This window comes from Coregonus clupeaformis, chromosome 6 (genome assembly GCF_020615455.1).
Source record: "Coregonus clupeaformis isolate EN_2021a chromosome 6, ASM2061545v1, whole genome shotgun sequence".
Lineage (NCBI taxonomy): Eukaryota > Metazoa > Chordata > Actinopteri > Salmoniformes > Salmonidae > Coregonus > Coregonus clupeaformis.
Window position 1 is genome coordinate 23,434,090 of NC_059197.1, and position 18,496 is coordinate 23,452,585.

At 47.6% G+C, this 18,496-nt stretch overlaps 1 protein-coding gene across 2 annotated transcripts in view; it reads right to left on the reverse strand.

Annotated features, from left to right (window-relative positions):
* LOC121568016 (beta-secretase 2-like) overlaps positions 1-11,920 on the reverse strand; it is a 29,231-nt gene extending 17,311 nt beyond the window's left edge. For both annotated transcript variants that reach the window (XM_041878499.2, XM_041878498.2), the window contains exon 1: positions 11,359-11,920. In XM_041878499.2, the coding sequence (XP_041734433.2) occupies positions 11,359-11,649 (291 nt within the window). In that variant the 5' untranslated portion in view covers positions 11,650-11,920. The remainder of the gene's footprint in view (positions 1-11,358) is intronic.
* Between the last annotated feature and the right edge of the window lie 6,576 nt (positions 11,921-18,496).

Consider the following 18,496-nt stretch of genomic DNA (forward strand, 5'->3'; position numbering starts at 1 on the left):
TTCTCTTCTCTCCCTACCTCTCCTCTTCTCTTCTCTCCCTACCTCTCCTCTTCTCTTCTCTCCCTACCTCTCCTCTTCTCTCCCTACCTCTCCTCTTCTCTTCTCTCCCTACCTCTCCTCTTCTCTTCTCTCCTACCTCCTCTTCACTTCTCTCCCTACCTCCTCTTCTCTTCTCTCCCCTACCTCCCCTCTTCTCTTCTCTTCTCTCCCTACCTCCCTCTTCTCTTCTCTCCTCCTCCCTCTTCTCTTCTCTTCTCTTCTCTCCCTACCTCCTCTTCTCTTCTCTCCCTACCTCCTCTTCTCTTCTCTCCTACCTCCTCTCTTCTCTTTCTCTCCTACCTCCTCTCTTCTCTTCTCTCCCTACCTCTCTCTCTTCTCTCTCCTACCTCCCCTCTTCTCTTTTCTCTCCTACCTCCCTCTTCTCTTCTCTCCTGCCTCCCTCCTCTTCTCTTTCTCTCCCTACCTCTCCTCTTCTCTTCTCTCCTACCTCCTCTTCTCTTCTCTCCCTACCTCCCTCTTCTCTTCTCTCCTTCCTCCCTCTTCTCTTCCTCTCCCTCTTCTCTTCTCTCCTACTCTCCTCAATTCTCTTCTCTCCTACCTCACCTCTTCTCTTCTCTCCCTTCCTCCCTCTTCTCTTCTCTCCTACCTCCCCTCTTCTCTTCTCTCCCTACCTCCCCCTTTCTTCTCTCCCTACCTCCCCTCTTCTCTTATCTCCCTACCTCTCCTCTTCTCTCCTACCTCCTCTTTCTCTCCCTACCTCCCTCTTCTCTTCTCTTCCTCCCTCCCTCTTTCTTCTCTTCTCTCCCTACCTCCCCTCTTCTCTTCTCTCCTACTCCCCTCTTCTCTTCTCTCCTCTTCTCTTCTCTCCTCCTCTTCTCTTCTCTCTCTCTACCTCCCTCTTCCTCTTCTCTTCTCTCCTACCTCCTCTTCTCTTCTCTCCTACTCTCATCTTCTCTTCTCTCCTACCTCTCCTCTTCTCTTCTCTCCCTACCTCTTCTCTTCTCTCCCATCTTCTCTTCTCTCCCTACCTCACCTCTTCTCTTCTCTCCCTACCTCCCCTCTTCTCTTCTCTCCCTACCTCCCTCCCTCTTCTCTTTCTCTCCCTCTACCTCCCATCTTCTCTTCTCTCCCTACCTCCCCTCTTCTCTTCTCTCCCTACCTCCCTCTTCTCTTCTCTCCCTACCTCCCCTCTTCTCTTCTCTCCCTACCTCCCCTCTTCTCTTCTCTCCCTCTTCTCTTCTCTCTCTATCCTCTCTTTCTCTTCTCTCTCTCCTCCTCCTCTTCTCTTCTCTCCCTACCTCCCCTCTTCTCTTCTCTCCCTACCTCCCCTCTTCTCTTCTCTCCCTACCTCCCCACTTCTCTTCTCTCCCTACCTCCCCACTTCTCTTATCTCCCTACCTCTCCTCTTCTCTCCCTACCTCCCCTTTTCTCTCCCTACCTCCCCTCTTCTCTTCTCTTCCTACCTCCCCTCTTCTCTTCTCTTCTCTCCCTACCTCCCCTCTTCTCTTCTCTCCCTACCGCCCCTCTTCTCTTCTCTCCACTCTTCTCTTCTCACCTCCCCTCTTCTCTTCTCTCCCTACCTCTCCTCTTCTCTTCTCTCCCTACCTCCCTCTTCTCTTCTCTCCCTACCTCTCCTCTTCTCTTCTCTTCTCTCCCTACCTCACCTCTTCTCTTCTCTCCCTACCTCCAATCTTCTCTTCTCTCCCTACCTCCCCACTTCTCTTCTCTCCCTACCTCTCCTCTTCTCACCTCTCCTCTCCCTACCTCTCCTCTTCTCACCTCTCCTCTCCCTACCTCTCCTCTCCCCTTCTCTTCTCTCCCTACCTCTCCTCTTCTCTTCTCTCCCTACCTCTCCTCTTCTCTTCTCTCACCTCTCCTCTTCTCTTCTCTCCCTACCTCTCCTCTTCTCTTCTCTCCTACCTCTCCTCTTCTCTTCTCTCCCTACCTCCTCCTCTTCTCTTCTCTCCCTACCTCCCTCTTCTCTTCTCTCCCTACCTCCCTCTTCTCTTCTCTCCCTACCTCCCCTCTTCTTTCTCTCTCTACCTCTCCTCTTCCTTCTCTCTCTTCTCCTCCTCTTCTCTCTCTCTCCTCTTCTCTTTTCTCCCTACCTCCCCTCTTCTCTTCTCTCCCTACCTCCCAATCTCTTCTCTTCTCTCCTATCCTCCTCTTCTCTTCTCTCCCTACCTCCCTCTTCTCTTTTCTCCCCTACCTCCCTCTTCTCTTTTCTCCCTACTCCCTCTTCTCTTCTCTCCCTACCTCCTCTTCTCTTCTCTCCCTACCTCCCTCTTCTCTTCTCTCCCTACCTCCTTCTCTTCTCTCCTCCCTCTCTCTTCTCTCCATCTTCTCTTCTCTCCCCTTCCTCACCTCTTCTCTTCTCTCCCTCCCTCTTCTCTTCTCTCCCTACCTCCTCTTCTCTTTTCTCCCTACCTCCCTCTTCTCTTTTCTCCCTACTCCCCTCTTCTCTTTTCTCCCTACCTCCCTCTTCTCTTTTCTCCCTACCTCCTCTTCTCTTTTCTCTACCTCCTCTTTCTTTTCTCTCCCTACCTCCTCTTCTCTTCTCTTCTCTCCCTACCTCCCTCTTCTCTCTCTTCTCCCTACCTCCCTCTTCTCTCTCTACCTCCTCTTTCTCTCTCCTACCTCCTCTTTCTCTTCTCCCTACCTCCCCTCTTCTCTTCTTCTCCTAACTCTCCCTCTTCTCTTTTCTCCTACCTCACCCTCTTCTCTTCTCTCCCTACCTCCTCTTCTCTTCTCTCCCTACCTCCCTCTTTCTCTTCTCTCCTACCTCCCTCTTCTCTTCTCTTCTCTCCCTCCCTACTCCTCTTCTCTTCTCTCCCTACCTCCCTCCCTCTTCTCTTCTCTTCTCTTCTCTCCCTACCTCCCTCTTCTCTCCTACCTCCTTTTCTCTCCCTTCCTCCTTTTTCTCTTCTCTCCTACCTCCCTCTTCTCTTTTCTCCCTACCTCCCCTCTTCTCTTTTCTCCTACCTCCCTCTTCTCTTTTCTCCCTACCTCCCTCTTTCTTTTCTCCTACTCCTCTTTCTTCTCTCCCTACCTCCCCTCTTCTCTTCTCTTCTCTCCCTACCTCCACTCTCTCTCCTACCTCCTTTTTCTCTCCTACCTCCCCTTTTCTCTTCTCTCCCTACCTCCTCTTCTCTTCTCTCCCTACCTCCCTCTTCTCTTCTCTCCCTCCACTCCCTCTTTCTTCTCTCCTCCCTCCTCCTCTTCTCTCTCCTACCTCTCCCCTTTCTCTTCTCTCCTACCTCCTCTCTTCTCTCTACCTCCCCTCTTCTCTTCTCTCCTCTTCTCTTTTCTCCCTACCTCTCCTCTTCCTCTCTCCTCTTCCTACCTCCCTCTCTTCTCTCCTTACTCCTCTCTTCTCTTTTCTCCCTACCTCCCTTCTCTTCTTTCTCCCTCTTCTCTCCTACCTCCTCTTCTCTTCTCTCCCTACCTCCCCTCTTCTCTTCTCTCCTACCTCCCTTCTCTTCTCTCCCTCACCTCTCCTCTTCTCTCTACTCTTCTCTCCCTCTCTCCTCTTCTCTTCTCTCTCTCCTCTCCCTCCTCTCTTCTCTCCTCTCCTCTTCTCTTCTCTACCTCTCCTCTCCTCTCTCTTCTCTCCCTGCCTCTCCTCTTCTCTCTCCCCTCTCTCTCTTCTCTTCTCTCCCTACCTCCCTCTTCTCTTCTCTCCCTACCTCTCCTCTTCTCTTCTCTCCTACCTCTCCTCTTCTCTCCCTACCTCTCTCTCTTCTCCCCTACCTCTCCATCTTCTCTTCTCTCCTACCTCTCTCTTCTCTTCTCTCCCTACCTCTCCTCTTCTCTTCTCTCCTCCTACCTCTTCTCTTCTCTCCTCTTCCTCCTCTTCTCTTCTCTCCTACCTCTTCTCTTCTCTCCCTACCTCTCCTCTTCTCTTTCTCTCCTACCTCTCCTCTTCTCTTCTCTCCCTACCTCTCCTCTTCTCTTCTCTCCCTACCTCTCCTCTTCTCTTCTCTCCCTACCTCTCCTCTTCTCTCCCTACCTCTCCTCTTCTCTTCTCTCCCTACCTCTCATCTTCTCTCCCTACCTCTCCTCTTCTCTTCTCTCCCTACCTCCCCTCTTCTCTTCTCTCCCTACCTCCCCTCTTCTCTTCTCTCCCTACCTCCCCTCTTCTCTTCTCTCCCTACCTCCCCTCTTCTCTTCTCTCCTACCTCCCCTCTTCTCTTCTCTCCCTACCTCTCCTCTCCTCTTCTCTCCCTACCTCCCCTCTTCCTACCTCTCTCTTCTCTCCCTACCTCCCCTCTTCTCTTCTCTCCCTACCTCTCTCTTCTCTCCCTACCTCTTCTCTTCTCTCCCTACCTCCTCTCTCTTCTCTCCCTCTCCTCTTCTCTTCTCTCCTTCCCTCCCTCTTCTCTTCTCTCCCTACCTCCCTCTTCTCTTTTCTCCCCCTCTCTTCCTCCTTTCTCCTACCTCCCTCTTCTCTTCTCTCCCTACCTCACCTCTTCTCTTCTCTCCCTACCTCCAATCTTCTCTTCTCTCCCTACCTCCCCACTTCTCTTCTCTCCCTACCTCTTCTCTTCTCTCCCATCTTCTCTTCTCTCCCTACCTCCCCTCTTCTCTTCTCTCCCTACCTCCCCTCTTCTCTTCTCTCCCTACCTCCCCTCTTCTCTTTTCTCCCTACCTCCCCTCTTCTCTTTTCTCCCTAACTCCCCTCTTCTCTTTTCTCCCTACCTCCCCTCTTCTCTTTTCTCCCTACCTCCCCTCTTCTCTTTTCTCCCTACCTCCCCTCTTATCTTTTCTCCCTACCTCCCCTCTTCTCTTCTCTTCTCTCCCTACCTCCTCTTCTCTTTTCTCCCTACCTCCACTCTTCTCTCCCTACCTCCCCTTTTCTCTCCCTACCTCCCCTTTTCTCTTCTCTCCCTACCTCCCCTCTTCTCTTTTCTCCCTAACTCCCCTCTTCTCGTTTCTCCCTACCTCCCCTCTTCTCTTTTCTCCCTACCTCCCCTCTTCTCTTCTCTCCCTACCTCCCCTCTTCCCTTCTCTCCCTACCTCCCCTCTTCTCTTCTCTTCTCTCCCCTCCCTACCTCCGCTCTTCTCTTCTCTCCCTACCTCCCCTCCCCTCTTCTCTTCTCTTCTCTTCTCTCCCTACCTCCACTCTTCTCTCCCTACCTCCCCTTTTCTCTCCCTACCTCCCCTTTTCTCTTCTCTCCCTACCTCCCCTCTTCTCTTTTCTCCCTACCTCCCCTCTTCTCTTTTCTCCCTACCTCCCCTCTTATCTTTTCTCCCTACCTCCCCTCTTATCTTTTCTCCCTACCTCCCCTCTTATCTTTTCTCCCTACCTCCCCTCTTCTCTTCTCTTCTCTCCCTACCTCCACTCATCTCTCCCTACCTCCCCTTTTCTCTCCCTACCTCCCCTTTTCTCTTCTCTCCCTACCTCCCCTCTTCTCTTCTCTCCCTACCACCCCTCTTCTCTTCTCTCCCTACCACCCCTCTTTTCTTCTCTCCCTACCTCCCCTCCCCTCTTCTCTCCCTACCTCCCCATTTCTCTTCTCTCCCTACCTCCCCTCTTCTCTCCCTACCTCGCCTCTTCTCTTCTCTCCACTCTTCTCTTCTCTCCCTACCTCTCCTCTTCCTAACTCTCCTCTTCCTACCTCCCCTCTTCTCTCCCTACCTCCCCTCTTCTCTTTTCTCCCTACCTCCCCTCTTCGCTTCTCTCCGTACCTCCCCTCCCCTCTTCTCTCCCTACCTCCCCTCTTCTCTTCTCTCCCTACCTCCCCTCTTCTCTTCTCTCCCTACCTCCCCCCTTCTCTTCTCTCCCTACCTCTCCTCTTCTCTCCCTACCTCCCTTCTCTCCCTACCTCTCCTCTCCCTACCTCTCCTCTCCTCTCCTCTTCTCTCCCTACCTCTCCCCTTCTCTCCCTACCTCTCCCCTTCTCTCCCTACCTCTCCTCTTCTCTTCTCTCCCTACCTCTCCTCTTCTCTTCTCTCCCTACCTCTCCTCTTCTCTTCTCTCCCTACCTCTCCTCTTCTCTCCCTACCTCTCCTCTTCTCTCCCTACCTCTCCTCTTCTCTCCCTACCTCTCCTCTTCTCTTCCTACCTCTCCTCTTCTCTTCTCTCCCTACCTCTCCTCTTCTCTTCTCTCCCTACCTCTTCTCTTCTCTCCCTACCTCTCCTCTTCTCTTCTCTCCCTACCTCTTCTCTTCTCTCCCTACCTCTCCTCTTCTCTTCTCTCCCTACCTCTCCTCTTCTCTTCTCTCCCTACCTCTCCTCTTCTCTTCTCTCCCTACCTCTCCTCTTCTCTTCTCTCCCTACCTCTCCTCTTCTCTCCTACCTCTCCTCTTCTCTTCTCTCCTACCTCTTCTTCTCTCCCTACCTCTCCTCTTCTCTTCTCTCCCTACCTCCCCTCTTCTCTTCTCTCCCTACCTCCCCTCTTCTCTTCTCTCCCTACCTCCCCTCTTCTCTTCTCTCCCTACCTCCCCTCTTCTCTTCTCTCCCTACCTCCCCTCTTCTCTTCTCTCCCTACCTCTCCTCTCCTCTTCTCTCCCTACCTCCCCTCTTCCTACCTCTCTCTTCTCTCCCTACCTCCCCTCTTCTCTTCTCTCCCTACCTCTCCTCTTCTCTCCCTACCTCTTCTCTTCTCTCCCTACCTCCCCTCTTCTCTTCTCTCCCTACCTCCCCTCTTCTCTTCTCTCCCTACCTCTCCTCTTCTCACCTCTCCTCTCCCTACCTCTCCTCTTCTCACCTCTCCTCTCCCTTCTCTTCTCTCCCTACCTCTCCTCTCCCTTCTCTTCTCTCCCTACCTCTCCTCTCCCCTTCTCTTCTCTCCCTACCTCTCCTCTTCTCTTCTCTCCCTACCTCTCCTCTTCTCTTCTCTCCCTACCTCTCCTCTTCTCTTCTCTCCCTACCTCTCCTCTTCTCTTCTCTCCCTACCTCTCCTCTTCTCTTCTCTCCCTACCTCTCCTCTTCTCTTCTCTCCCTACCTCTCCTCTTCTCTTCTCTCCCTACCTCTCCTCTTCTCTTCTCTCCCTACCTCTCCTCTTCTCTTCTCTCCCTACCTCTCCTCTTCTCTTCTCTTCTCTCCCTACCTCTCCTCTTCTCTTCTCTCCCCTCCTCTCCTCTTCTCTTCTCTTCTCTCCCTACCTCTCCTCTTCTCTTCTCTCCCTACCTCTCCTCTTCTCTTCTCCTACCTCTCCTCTTCTCTTCTCTCCCTACCTCTCCTCTCCTCTTCTCTCCCTACCTCTCCTCTTCTCTTCTCTCCCTACCTCTCCTCTTCTCTTCTCTCCCTACCTCTCCTCTTCTCTTCTCTCCCTACCTCCCCTCTTCTCTTCTCTCCCTACCTCCCCTCTTCTCTTCTCTCCCTACCTCCCCAACTTCTCTTCTCTCCCTACCTCCCCTCTTCTCTTCTCTCCCTACCTCCCCTCTTCTCTTCTCTCCCTACCTCTCCTCTTCCTACCTCTCCTCTTCTCTTCCTACTTCTCCTCTCCTCTTCTCTCCCTACCTCTCCTCTTCTCTTCTTTCCCTACCTCTCCTCTTCTCTTCTCTCCCTACCTCTCCTCTTCTCTTCTCTCCCTACCTCTCCTCTTCTCTTCTCTCCCTACCTCCCCTCTTCTCTTCTCTTCTCTCCCTACCTCCCCTCTTCTCTCCCTTCCTCCCCTCTTCTCTTCTCTCCCTACCTCCCCTCTTCTCTTCTCTCCCTACCGCCCCTCTTCTCTTCTCTCCCTACCGCCCCTCTTCTCTTCTCTCCCCTCTTCTCTTCTCTCCCTACCTCCCCTCTTCTCTTCTCTCCCTACCTCCCCTCTTCTCTTCTCTCCCTACCGCCCCTCTTCTCTTCTCTCCCTACCGCCCCTCTTCTCTTCTCTCCACACTTCTCTTCTCTCCCTACCTCCCCTCTTCTCTTCTCTCCCCTCTTCTCTTCTCTCCCTACCTCCCCTCTTCTCTTCTCTCCCTACCTCCCCTCTTCTCTTCCTACCTCTCCTCTTCTCTTCTCTCCCTACCTCTCCTCTTCTCTTCTCTCCCTACCTCTCCTCTTCTCTTCTCTCCCTACCTCTCCTCTTCTCTCCCTACCTCTCCTCTTCTCTTCCTACCTCCCTTCTTCTCGTCTCTCCCTGCCTCCCCTCTTCTCTTCCTACGTCCCCTCTTCTCTTCCTACCTCCCCTCTTCTCTTCTCTCCTTACCTCTTCTCTCCCTACCTCTCCTCTTCTCTCCCTACCTCTCCTCTCCTCTCCCTACCTCTCCTCTCCTCTCCCTACCTCTCCTCTCCTCTTCTCTCCCTACCTCTCTGTTAGATTAATTTGTATTTTAAGAATAATGACTAAAGGATTTCACCCCAAATACAGTATAAATGTGTAAACTGTGTTAGAATTATCAACCCACTAACAGAGGGGGGCGGGACTAAACATTCCAGGGTGAAGGAGAAAGGTGGAAACTGTTTAAGAAATCCTCCTAAAGGTGGGCGGAGCAAAGTGCCTTTGTGTGTCAAGGGGTATAAAACAGGAGGGTATGGGTTTTGGCGCCAGAGCTCTCCATTAATAAAAATACAGATCATTCTTGCTGGTTGTCGACCTTAAGAGAATTTCTATCTCTAATTCAACCTAACACTCTCCTCTTCTCTTCTCTCCCTACCTCTTCTCTTCTCTCCCTACCTCTCCTCTTCTCTCCCTACCTCTCCTCTTCTCTTCTCTCCCTACCTCTCCTCTTCTCTTCTCTCCCTACCTCTCCTCTTCTCTTCTCTCCCTACCTCTCCTCTTCTCTTCTCTCCCTACCTCTCCTCTTCGCTTCTCTCCCTACCTCTCCTCTTCTCTCCCTATCTCTCCTCTTCTCTTCTCTCCCTATCTCTCCTCTTCTCTTCTCTCCCTACCTCTCCTCTTCTCTTCTCTCCCTACCTCTCCTCTCCTCTCCCTACCTCTTCTCTTCTCTCCCTACCTCCCCTCTTCTCTTCTCTCCCTACCTCCCCTCTTCTCTTCTCTCCCTACCTCCCCTCTTCTCTTCTCTCCCTACCTCCCCTCTCCTTTCTCTCCCTACCTCTTCTCTTCTCTCCCTACCTCTTCTCTTCTCTTCCCTCCCTCCCTACCTCTCCTCTCCTCTCCCTACCTCTCCTCTCCTCTCCTCTCCTCTTCTGTCCCTACCTCTCCTCTTCTCTCCCTACCTCTCCTCCTCTCTCCCTACCTCTCCTCCTCTCTCCCTACCTCTCCTCTTCTCTCCCCTACCTACCTCCCCTCCTCACAACTGATTATAGTCAGAAGTGTTGCTTGGCCAGGTTCATTCTAGTGAGGTCAGATTCCTTAAGCGTGATCATCCCACTGATAGGCTCAAGGAAATGACCAGGCAGAAATATGCTTGATAAGCTTGTGGGAACCAGATAGTCTGGCTGTGCCATAGCCTTGGTAGTACCTTGCTAACACCCAAATCTGGGTCCAACAAGCAAAGTGTTCCAGCAAAGTACACACTGGCTTTATCAAGAACATAACAACCTATTGTAAACATTAGAAAGACTGGGAAGTGTGGGTACCTAAAACTGCATGTAATTAGGGCCAAATTAAAAAAAACAGGAACATAGGCATAAATAATAATAATAATATAATATGCCATTTAGCAGACGCTTTTATCCAAAGCGACTTACAGTCATGAGGACAGGGGGAAATATGTGGTGATGGAGAAGGAGATATTTATGTAAACCTAGAACAAAATAAGAAAGAACAGAAACCGTGCACCACATTCCTCCAGACCCTCAGGTAGAGTTTGAGCAGTTTGAGGTTTCAGCTCTCTCGCTGAGCCTTTGTGCCTCATAATCCCGGTCAGCTGCCTGGCCGGTGGAGCTAAAGCAGAGGCCCGACTCTAGCAGCATCATGTGAGCTCATGTGGGTGGGGGCTTACATGGCATACCCATTCTTCAAACAGCCACCCTTTGCCTTGATGACAGCTTTGCACTCTTGGCATTCTCTCAACCAGCTTCATGAGGTAGTCACCTGGAATGCATTTCAATTAACATGTGTGCCTTCTTAAAAGTTAATTTGTGGAATTTCTTTCCTTCTTAATGCATTTGAGCCAATCAGTTGTGTTGTGACAAGGTAGGGGGGTATACAGAAGAAAGCCCTATTTGGTAAAAGACCAAGTCCATATTATGTCAAGAACAGCTCAAATAAATAAAGAGAAACTACAGTCCATCATAACTTTTAGACATGAAGGTCAGTCAATCCGGATAATTTCATGAACTTTGAAAGTTTCTTCAAGTGCAGTCGCAAAAACCATCAAGCGCTATGATGAAACTGGCTCTCATGAGGACCGCCACAGGAATGGAAGACCCAGAGTTACCTCTGCTGCAGAGGACAAGTTCATTAGAGTTACCAGCCTCAGAAATTGCAGCCCAAATAAATGCTTTACAGAGTTCAAGTCACAGACACATCTCCACATCAACTGTTCAGAGGGGACTGTGTGAATCAGGCCTTCATTGTCGAATTGCTGCAAAGAAACCACTACTAAAGGATACCAATAATAATATGTGACCTGCTTGGGCCAAGAAACACGAGCAATGGACATTAGACCAGTGGAAATGTGTCCTTTGGTCTGGAGTCCAAATTTGAGATTTTTGGTTCCAACCGCCGTGTCTTTGTGAGACGCAGTGTGGGTGAACGGATGATCTCTGCATGTGTAGTTCCCACCGTAAAGCATGGAGGAGGTGTTATGGTGTGGGGGTGCTTTGCTGGTGACACTGTCTGTGATTTATTTAGAATTCAAGGCACACTGAATCAGCATGGCTACCACAGCATTCTACAGTGATACGCCATCCCATCTGGTTTGGGCTTAGTGGGACTATCATTCGTTTTTCAACAGGACAATGACCCAACACACCTCCAGGCTGTGTAAGGGCTATTCGACCAAGAAGGAAAGTGATGGAGTGCTGCATCAGATGACCTGGCCTCCACAATCCCCCGACCTCAACCCAATTGGGATGGTTTGGGATGAGTCGGACCACAGAGTGATGGAAAAGCAGCCAACAAGTGCTCAGCATATGTGGGAACTCCTTCAAGACTGTTGGAAAAGAATTCCAGGTGAAGCTGGTTGAGAGAATGCCAAGAGCGTGCAAAGCTGTCATCAAGGCAAAGGGTGGCTATTTGAAGAATCTCAAATATAAAATATTTTTTGATTTGTTTAACACTTTTTTTGTTCCTACATGGTTCTATATGTATTATATCATAGTTTGGATGTCTTCACTATTATTCTACAATGTAGAAAATAGTAATAATAAAGAACAACCCTTGAATGAGTAGGTGTGTCCAAACTTTTGACTGGTACTGTATATATATTACATTTGGACTGCGGTACTAAAGAGGTCAAGAAATGTATTCCACATTTTAAACTTAAAAACAACAATAGGTCATATTCTCATATACCTTTTGACCAGGGTTTCCCAGTGTCATCTCCATGTAGTAACCTCTGCCAGAGTCACCTTGTAAGTTATTGACCATGTCCAAAAAGTTCACTATTCCAGCTGGATCAGATGCCAGGTACAGTCCATTTCCCGAGGCTTGTATTAGTTTCAGAGGAGTTAAATCCAAATCCAAAGAAGAGTTCAACTTCCCTGTAAATTTTTTAAGTGGAATGGTATAGAGAGATTTTGCCATTCCGAAACAGAGCATGATAAATAATGCCCTAGGGGGAATATAACCTTTATGGTAAGCCATGGCAAGTATTCTTCAAGGCAAGTCAAACCTCAGAAAAAGTCCAGCTCCTTGTTCAAAGTTTGCTCCTTAGTTTTCAGCTTGGCCAACATGAGACCTCCCGTGCAGTAATCATGGTGAACATGATGTTCCGACGACGACGTTAAAGAAACACATAAGAAACAACTCCGGCTTCACATTTAAACGCTTGGCATTTAGAAGTTTACTCCTCTCTCTGAAAGTTGTTCACCACTTTATTATTTTGGATAAATTACTTCCTGAATTCCATATAACGGATGTGACGAGATGCCACAATCTTTTTTAGTTTTTTTGGTCAGGGACGATTTGCTTGGAGGGCGCCTCTGGGGCGCACCATAGAGATAGATAGAGCACTCATTTTTATATATGTGCCATTATAGCGTCTGTGACCGCATGGGCAGCACCACTGAGGCTACAACCCATAGGAATCCCCACCCAGTTGACAACTCGGACTACTTTAAAATGGCGGAAGTATGGTGGAGGCCCTGCCCATGCTAAAGTGGCCTTTTGGCTACTAGTGGCCTCTATCTTTCTCTGCACTGAGCCTTTAAATTCCCAGTGCATTCAAAAACGGGATTTTCCTGTGTTTTGTATATATTTCAACACTATGAGATTGGAATAATACTGTACAATTGTGAACATGATGATAATGCCATTTTAGTGTAAGAGCTGTTTGAAAAGACCGGCTGAAATTTCAGCCTGTTTTGGTGGGATGGAGTGACATCACCATTAGGTAAATTAGTTAATAGACCAATAAGAAAGAGAGTTCCAAACCTCTTTGCCAATAACAGCTATTTTTCTGTTTTCCTCTATCCACTCAGATCACTCCCAGACTAACCTAACATAGCAGGCATAAAAGAAAAGCCTGAAACTAGATCCCCTACATACTGGTCTTGAGGAGAAGAAAAAAAACTGTCGGGGGGAGGTTCTCTTCTGCATTGTTCAACCAATCCAGTAAATGTGGAGGAGGTGTTAAGATAGACTGTCACCTTGTTAACTTCCAAAAGCTGAAGTCACATCACAGGCTCTCTTTCCATTTCCCCTGAAAACCAGAACATCCAGTTGTTGGGGACTTGGCAAAGGCCACTCCCAGATAGTTGCAGCAAAATTCTTGCTTGAGAAATTGCTATTTGTTAAGAAGCTATTTTTGTTTCTTTTTGACCATTTAAATTGAAAACAATCACAGTAAGGTACTTAATTGTTACCCAGAAATTATTTGATATTGAGATTAAAACGTCAGCATTGGACCTTTAGAAGTAATTTGTGTGCTGTCTCCTGAGTGGCGCAGTGGTCTAAGGCACTGCATCTAACTGTGCCACTAGAGATCCTGGTTCGAATCCAGGCTCTGTCGCAGCCGGCCGCAACAGGGAGACTCATGGGCGGCGCACAATTGGCCCAGGGTAGGGGAGGGAATGGCCGGCAGGGATGTAGCTCAGTTGATAGAGCATGGCGTTTGCAACGCCAGGGTTGTGGGTTAGATTCCCACAGGGGGCCAGTATAAAAATAATAATATATGTATTCACTAACTGTAAGTCGCACTGGATAAGAGCGTCTGCTAAATGACTAATATGTCTAGTCTTTAGCTAGAGGAAAAAATAGTAATGTTTTTTAATTCAGGATTTTTTTTTGTAAGATACAAAATAAATAGGCATATTACATGGAAATTATTTTGTATTTTTCAAAGGTGAAACAGACGTTTGCCACACAATGACCCACGTGCACAGAGAGGTGTTCTTGTCCTATTTGCATTGTGTTCTGGATTGACCCTTGCCCTCCTCGTCCTACCTCAGGCAACAACTGCTGATCCATATGATTGCATAAAAATGACCCAATCATCTGCTGCAAAGTGTCATTAAGGTGGATTCCCTTTAAGCCCTGTCTTACTCACTTGACCAATGTGTTGTGGATGACCAGCAAACTGCCACTGTCCAGTCTGTCTCTGTCACCACAAGTGGAGAGAGGGAGACACTAGTGGGCAGGGGGATCAATATGACACACCACATCAAGCATGCTTCATTCTCTAAGAGCAGCACAGAGACAGGCACAGTATTTGATTGTAATTTAAGTTTTTGTGGATTTACCCTTTTTTTTGGAAAGAATTTAACTGAATTGACTTGGCTCTGGCTCTGATGGAATTGGTCTTGTGTTTTCTTGGTGTGCATTCTATCCTTCTTAACTTCCTGGAAAGACATTATTATCACAAACTCATAGTACCCTTATGGTCATTTATCATTTTGACTGTGTGTCTTTGTGCAGGGCCTCAATGGGCCTGTTGTCCATCACGAGAACTCAGCCAATCAGAACAAAGAGAGCGTTAAATTGTTCCTTGCACGCATTGAGGGGATTCGATTGAGCTGCCACGGGTTGAACCGGGCTATGGCCCGTCTTGTGACCGGGCTAAGCCGGTGAGGGAGGTGCTCTCTGCTAAAACGGAACGGTAATCTGCACCGCTCTGTCATATTGTCAACAATGCAGCATGGTGCATCTCTTTTCCATAAAATATATGTTAGAATTTTCAAACTAGTTTTCATTGGGAAGGCAGTAAGCGTTTTTATCAAAAGCAATCACTTTTGCATGTGAAAACACAGAATCGTCACTATTACCCCCTATGTCACTTTTGTTTTGAGCTGACTTCGCCGTTGACAACCCGGTTCCAAATCTAATGCAATCAACAATAACCTGGTTCACCGATCATGGCTAGAAGGTATACAGCTTTTGTCAAATTGAGGTCAACATTTTTTCTTTTTTTTGTGCATTTTAGCTAACCCTAACCCCTTTCCTAGCCTTAACCTAATTCTCCTAACCTGCTTCGTAATTCTCCTAACCTGCTGTGTAGGTTCTCCTAACTTGCTATGAAAAGTCAAATCTTACAAAAGCTGTATCTCATCTAGTCAAAACCCAGTTCACCCAGGGCATGCCCCGGGCATTAATCGAATCAACTCATTACCTTACTGCTGCTCCACTAATGACCAGAAGAGGGCACTCCTGGCCATTACCTTGTTCCCATGTAAACTGGAGGCACTGAGACACACTGGTGAGCAAATTAGTCAGATTATGGGAGTAAACAGCCTCACAGTGCTGTGCAAAGCTTCTTCAGAGGAACATTGGTTCCTAATCCTCACAGAGCTCTGATCACTATGTCTAATAAGAGATTGGAGAGATGACCACACAGAGAAAGAAAAACAGCTCTTCCTTCAAGTCACCCCCTTCCCCCTCCACCTCCTCCATCATCACAACACACCCACAGCTCCATCCAATCACCTTCAGAGTAGCCACTTCCCAATCTTTACAATGAATACATGTCAAATTCTAGAGTTTATATATACATATATTTCTAGATGAGATTAAATTTCACAGCCTAACACATTACAATTCAGGTACACTGTAAACATACACTACCAGTCAAACGTTTTAGAACACCTACTCATTCAAGGGTTTTTCTTTATTTTTACTATTTTCTACATTGTAGAATAATAGTGAAGACATCAAAACTATGAAATAACACATATGGAATCATGTAGTAACCAAAAAAGTGTTAAACAAATCAAAATATATTTTATATTTGAGATTATTCAAATAGCCACCCTTTGCCTTGATGACAGCTTTGCACACTCTTGGCATTCAGGTACACTGTAAACATATGCTGAGACCTTTTTTGGCTCATACTATGATATTTTGATTGCACACATGATTGTATAATACAGTATTAGCTGTAGTAGTTGTGTGCATTGCATACTCAGACTGCAATTATCAGATCTGTGTAAGAATGAGACATTATTGGTGTCTTTCACTCTTGTGATCACTGGTCATTATGACCACAGGTGACATTATGGAGGAAGTGCATCCTCTGAAATGGCTTCACACAATGGCCCTAGAGTTGTCCACCTGTTATGCATGCCTGTCCGTCCGTCCACCTCGCCCTATTGCCTTAGCCAGAGCACAACAATGGTGCAATCAGCATGCCTTGTACAACAGGCCTAATGACTGGGACATCTCTAAGTACATAATGCTCTTCTTAGACGCTGTGCATCTGTTGGCATTTCCATGTGATATTGGATACTGTGTAATTACAGCCAGGAAAGAGCTGGACAAGCTGGGATTAAAGGGGATGGAGCGTAATGACCTGGCCACATGTTTCTGCTGCAAATCTCATTTTCTAGCCTCACCCTGCCTGCCTGTGCCTTTTTATTGGGCAGGCAATATCATTGTTTGTATGGAGATTCTTAGCCTACCTACTCTGCTTCAGATTGTTGTGGAGATCAGAAAGTATGTGATACCTCATACATTTTACCATCATTGCCCTACAGCAATATTTATATTCAAAGTCACTCGCTGACCCTTAAAATGGGGATTATTGGGGACACATATGATACATAGTAGGATATAGCAGCAAAGCATTCCCTGTAGGAGTCAGGATCACTACCCTTACCTACCCTTTGCAGCAGTATTTTACACACACACACACACACACACACCATCTGTGTTAGCATGGTGCCCGCCAGATGCGCACAGCAGCTCAACACAGATGTTCCCATGGTAGCAGCAGGACGGGAGGCTGGTGGTTGGTGGCAGAGCAGTTTTTGTGGCATGGTGTTTACAGTACAGTATGGAGCCCCTGGGGAAGAAAGAGTAACTCCAAAGAGCTCCCAGGATGAGTTCATATCTCCAAGGTCACGTACAGTAGATAATCAGAGGCATTATACTGGGTTTTATGGCCAAGAGAGTGAGAGAGCAGATAGACTTACCAGATTTATTTGACTATCTGTAGGTCTATGTTCCATAGCAAATTGGTTCAGTTTGATTAATTATTCTCTAAAGCCCTTTGGAAAAAAGTAACATACAGTATTACTTGTATTGTTCTTGCAGGAGAGTTTTAATGTCTGTTCTATTGTTGTTTTCTTAAAGGGCGGAAAGGAAAGGTTGCAAAGAAAATAATTATATGGTAGCTGTTCAGGATTTTACTATATTATTCAGCTTGCGAGATAGTATTGAATATCTGTTGTGGTTCGCTGTGTCCCTCTGTGCTACAGCTATCTATCAGTTTCATGGCATGCAATCTGCATCTCCACTATCTCCCGCCCACCAGTGCTGTATGTGTTGTGTGGCTGTTTTCTGGTTCAGATACTCTTCTATAATGAAAGAAGGGCACTTCCAGGCAAAAAGACCCACCCCGCTACTGCCCTAGTCGGGGTAAGAGAGCACAGAGTGTGCTTGCCCCCTGGCTGTGTGCTGGTGATTGTGCTCTGAGAGGGGGATATAAATAAATATAGAGGTGGGGGGGAAAGGGGGTCTTCATACATTTTTATGACCACATAGATAAGGTCAGTTGTGTGTCATTGTTACTAGGCAACACTGCGACCCTGTGTTGAATTGAGTTGTGAAGCTGAGAAGTCAAATTCCACATTCTTATTGCCGCCATGCTTCTGTGTTTGTTAACAATCAGGCAGCTCAAAGCTCCGTGCATGGTCTGTGTCAAGACCGAGAAAATCATTTAGACTTTGAGTGATGAAAGGCAAACACATAATTGATAAGAGAATATCAAAATGGTATTGCACCATTGTTATAACACTATAATAACATTGTAGTGAAATTATCTGCATTCCACATGTGTAATGATAAAGATGATGATCATGATGATTTATTGATCTTTCACTTTTCCAGTGAGGAATGAGAGAGAGGGAGACAAGCGGAATGCAGCTATAAGCACCAAATCACCAAACGGCCCCCGTTCCTCCCTCTCTCCTTTCCTCCCTCTCTCCTTTCCTCCCTCTCTCCTTTCGTCCTCTCTCTCCTTTCCTCCCTCTCTCCTCTCACTCTAGCCCCCTCAGCGCCCTAGTTTAGCACGTCAGGGTTGGCTACAGATATGCTGCTCCGTGCCTTGGGGCTAGCCAATGGAAGGCAGGCAGCGGTTGTGGTATCAGGGTGGGGCATTGGTATTGTGAAGTGGTACTGGATTGCTCGGGGAGGAGAGGTGGGGGGTGGATAACTGCCCTCTATGGATGAAGGGGAATGGGTGACAAGTCATAGAGGGAGAAAGATAATGAAATGCATGTTTGTAAACCGAATTCATTATTATTAGTCCACCAGTAGTGATCATATTTTTATTTTCTATATTTGTGATTTGTTTATACAAAATGGTTTTCTTATTGATCCTGCATTACTGTTTGCAATGGTTGGCATGTTATTTTTCTCGACCAAAATAACATCGTTGCTCATTTTTATAGCTTGAGCACTCAGACTCACAAGCTCTCTCCCCACTTGGAGCGCCTGTGCATGTAGACTGTGCACGTGTGTTGATATTGAATGATTAAAGTGTTCATCTCCCCTGAGAGTGATATGGTTGGTAACAGAACACCATCATGTGTTGTCTTTAAGTGTCACACCATTCTCCCTCAGCCAACTTGTAACTCTACACGCTGTTATTTGGAGCCACACGCACAGTTTGTCCCCTATCAGCATCATTGTTTTAGGAAACAAAGGGGATAATTTACTGGTACTGTGGACAGTTATATTCTGAGCTAATGGGTTGCATAGTGAGAGGAAACCTGATCCTCCTTTGGGTGACTTGGAAAAGGGCCGCCTGACATCTTGCTGATGATAGGTAAGTCTGTGTTTTGTTGTAAGAGACACCTGGCTTCAGAGGAGTTGTCAAAACAAGAATGCTGTCCTGGGCGATTACCCCTGATCCACCGTCTGCAGCACACGCGCCATGGAAAGGCCAGGGGAATGATGATGGGAGAGAGGGTGAAGTGGACGGGCAGACTGGATAAAGGCAGCAGGCAGGGGCATCATGGAGACAGGTCAGACAGTTCATTAGATCTCTCTCATTGTT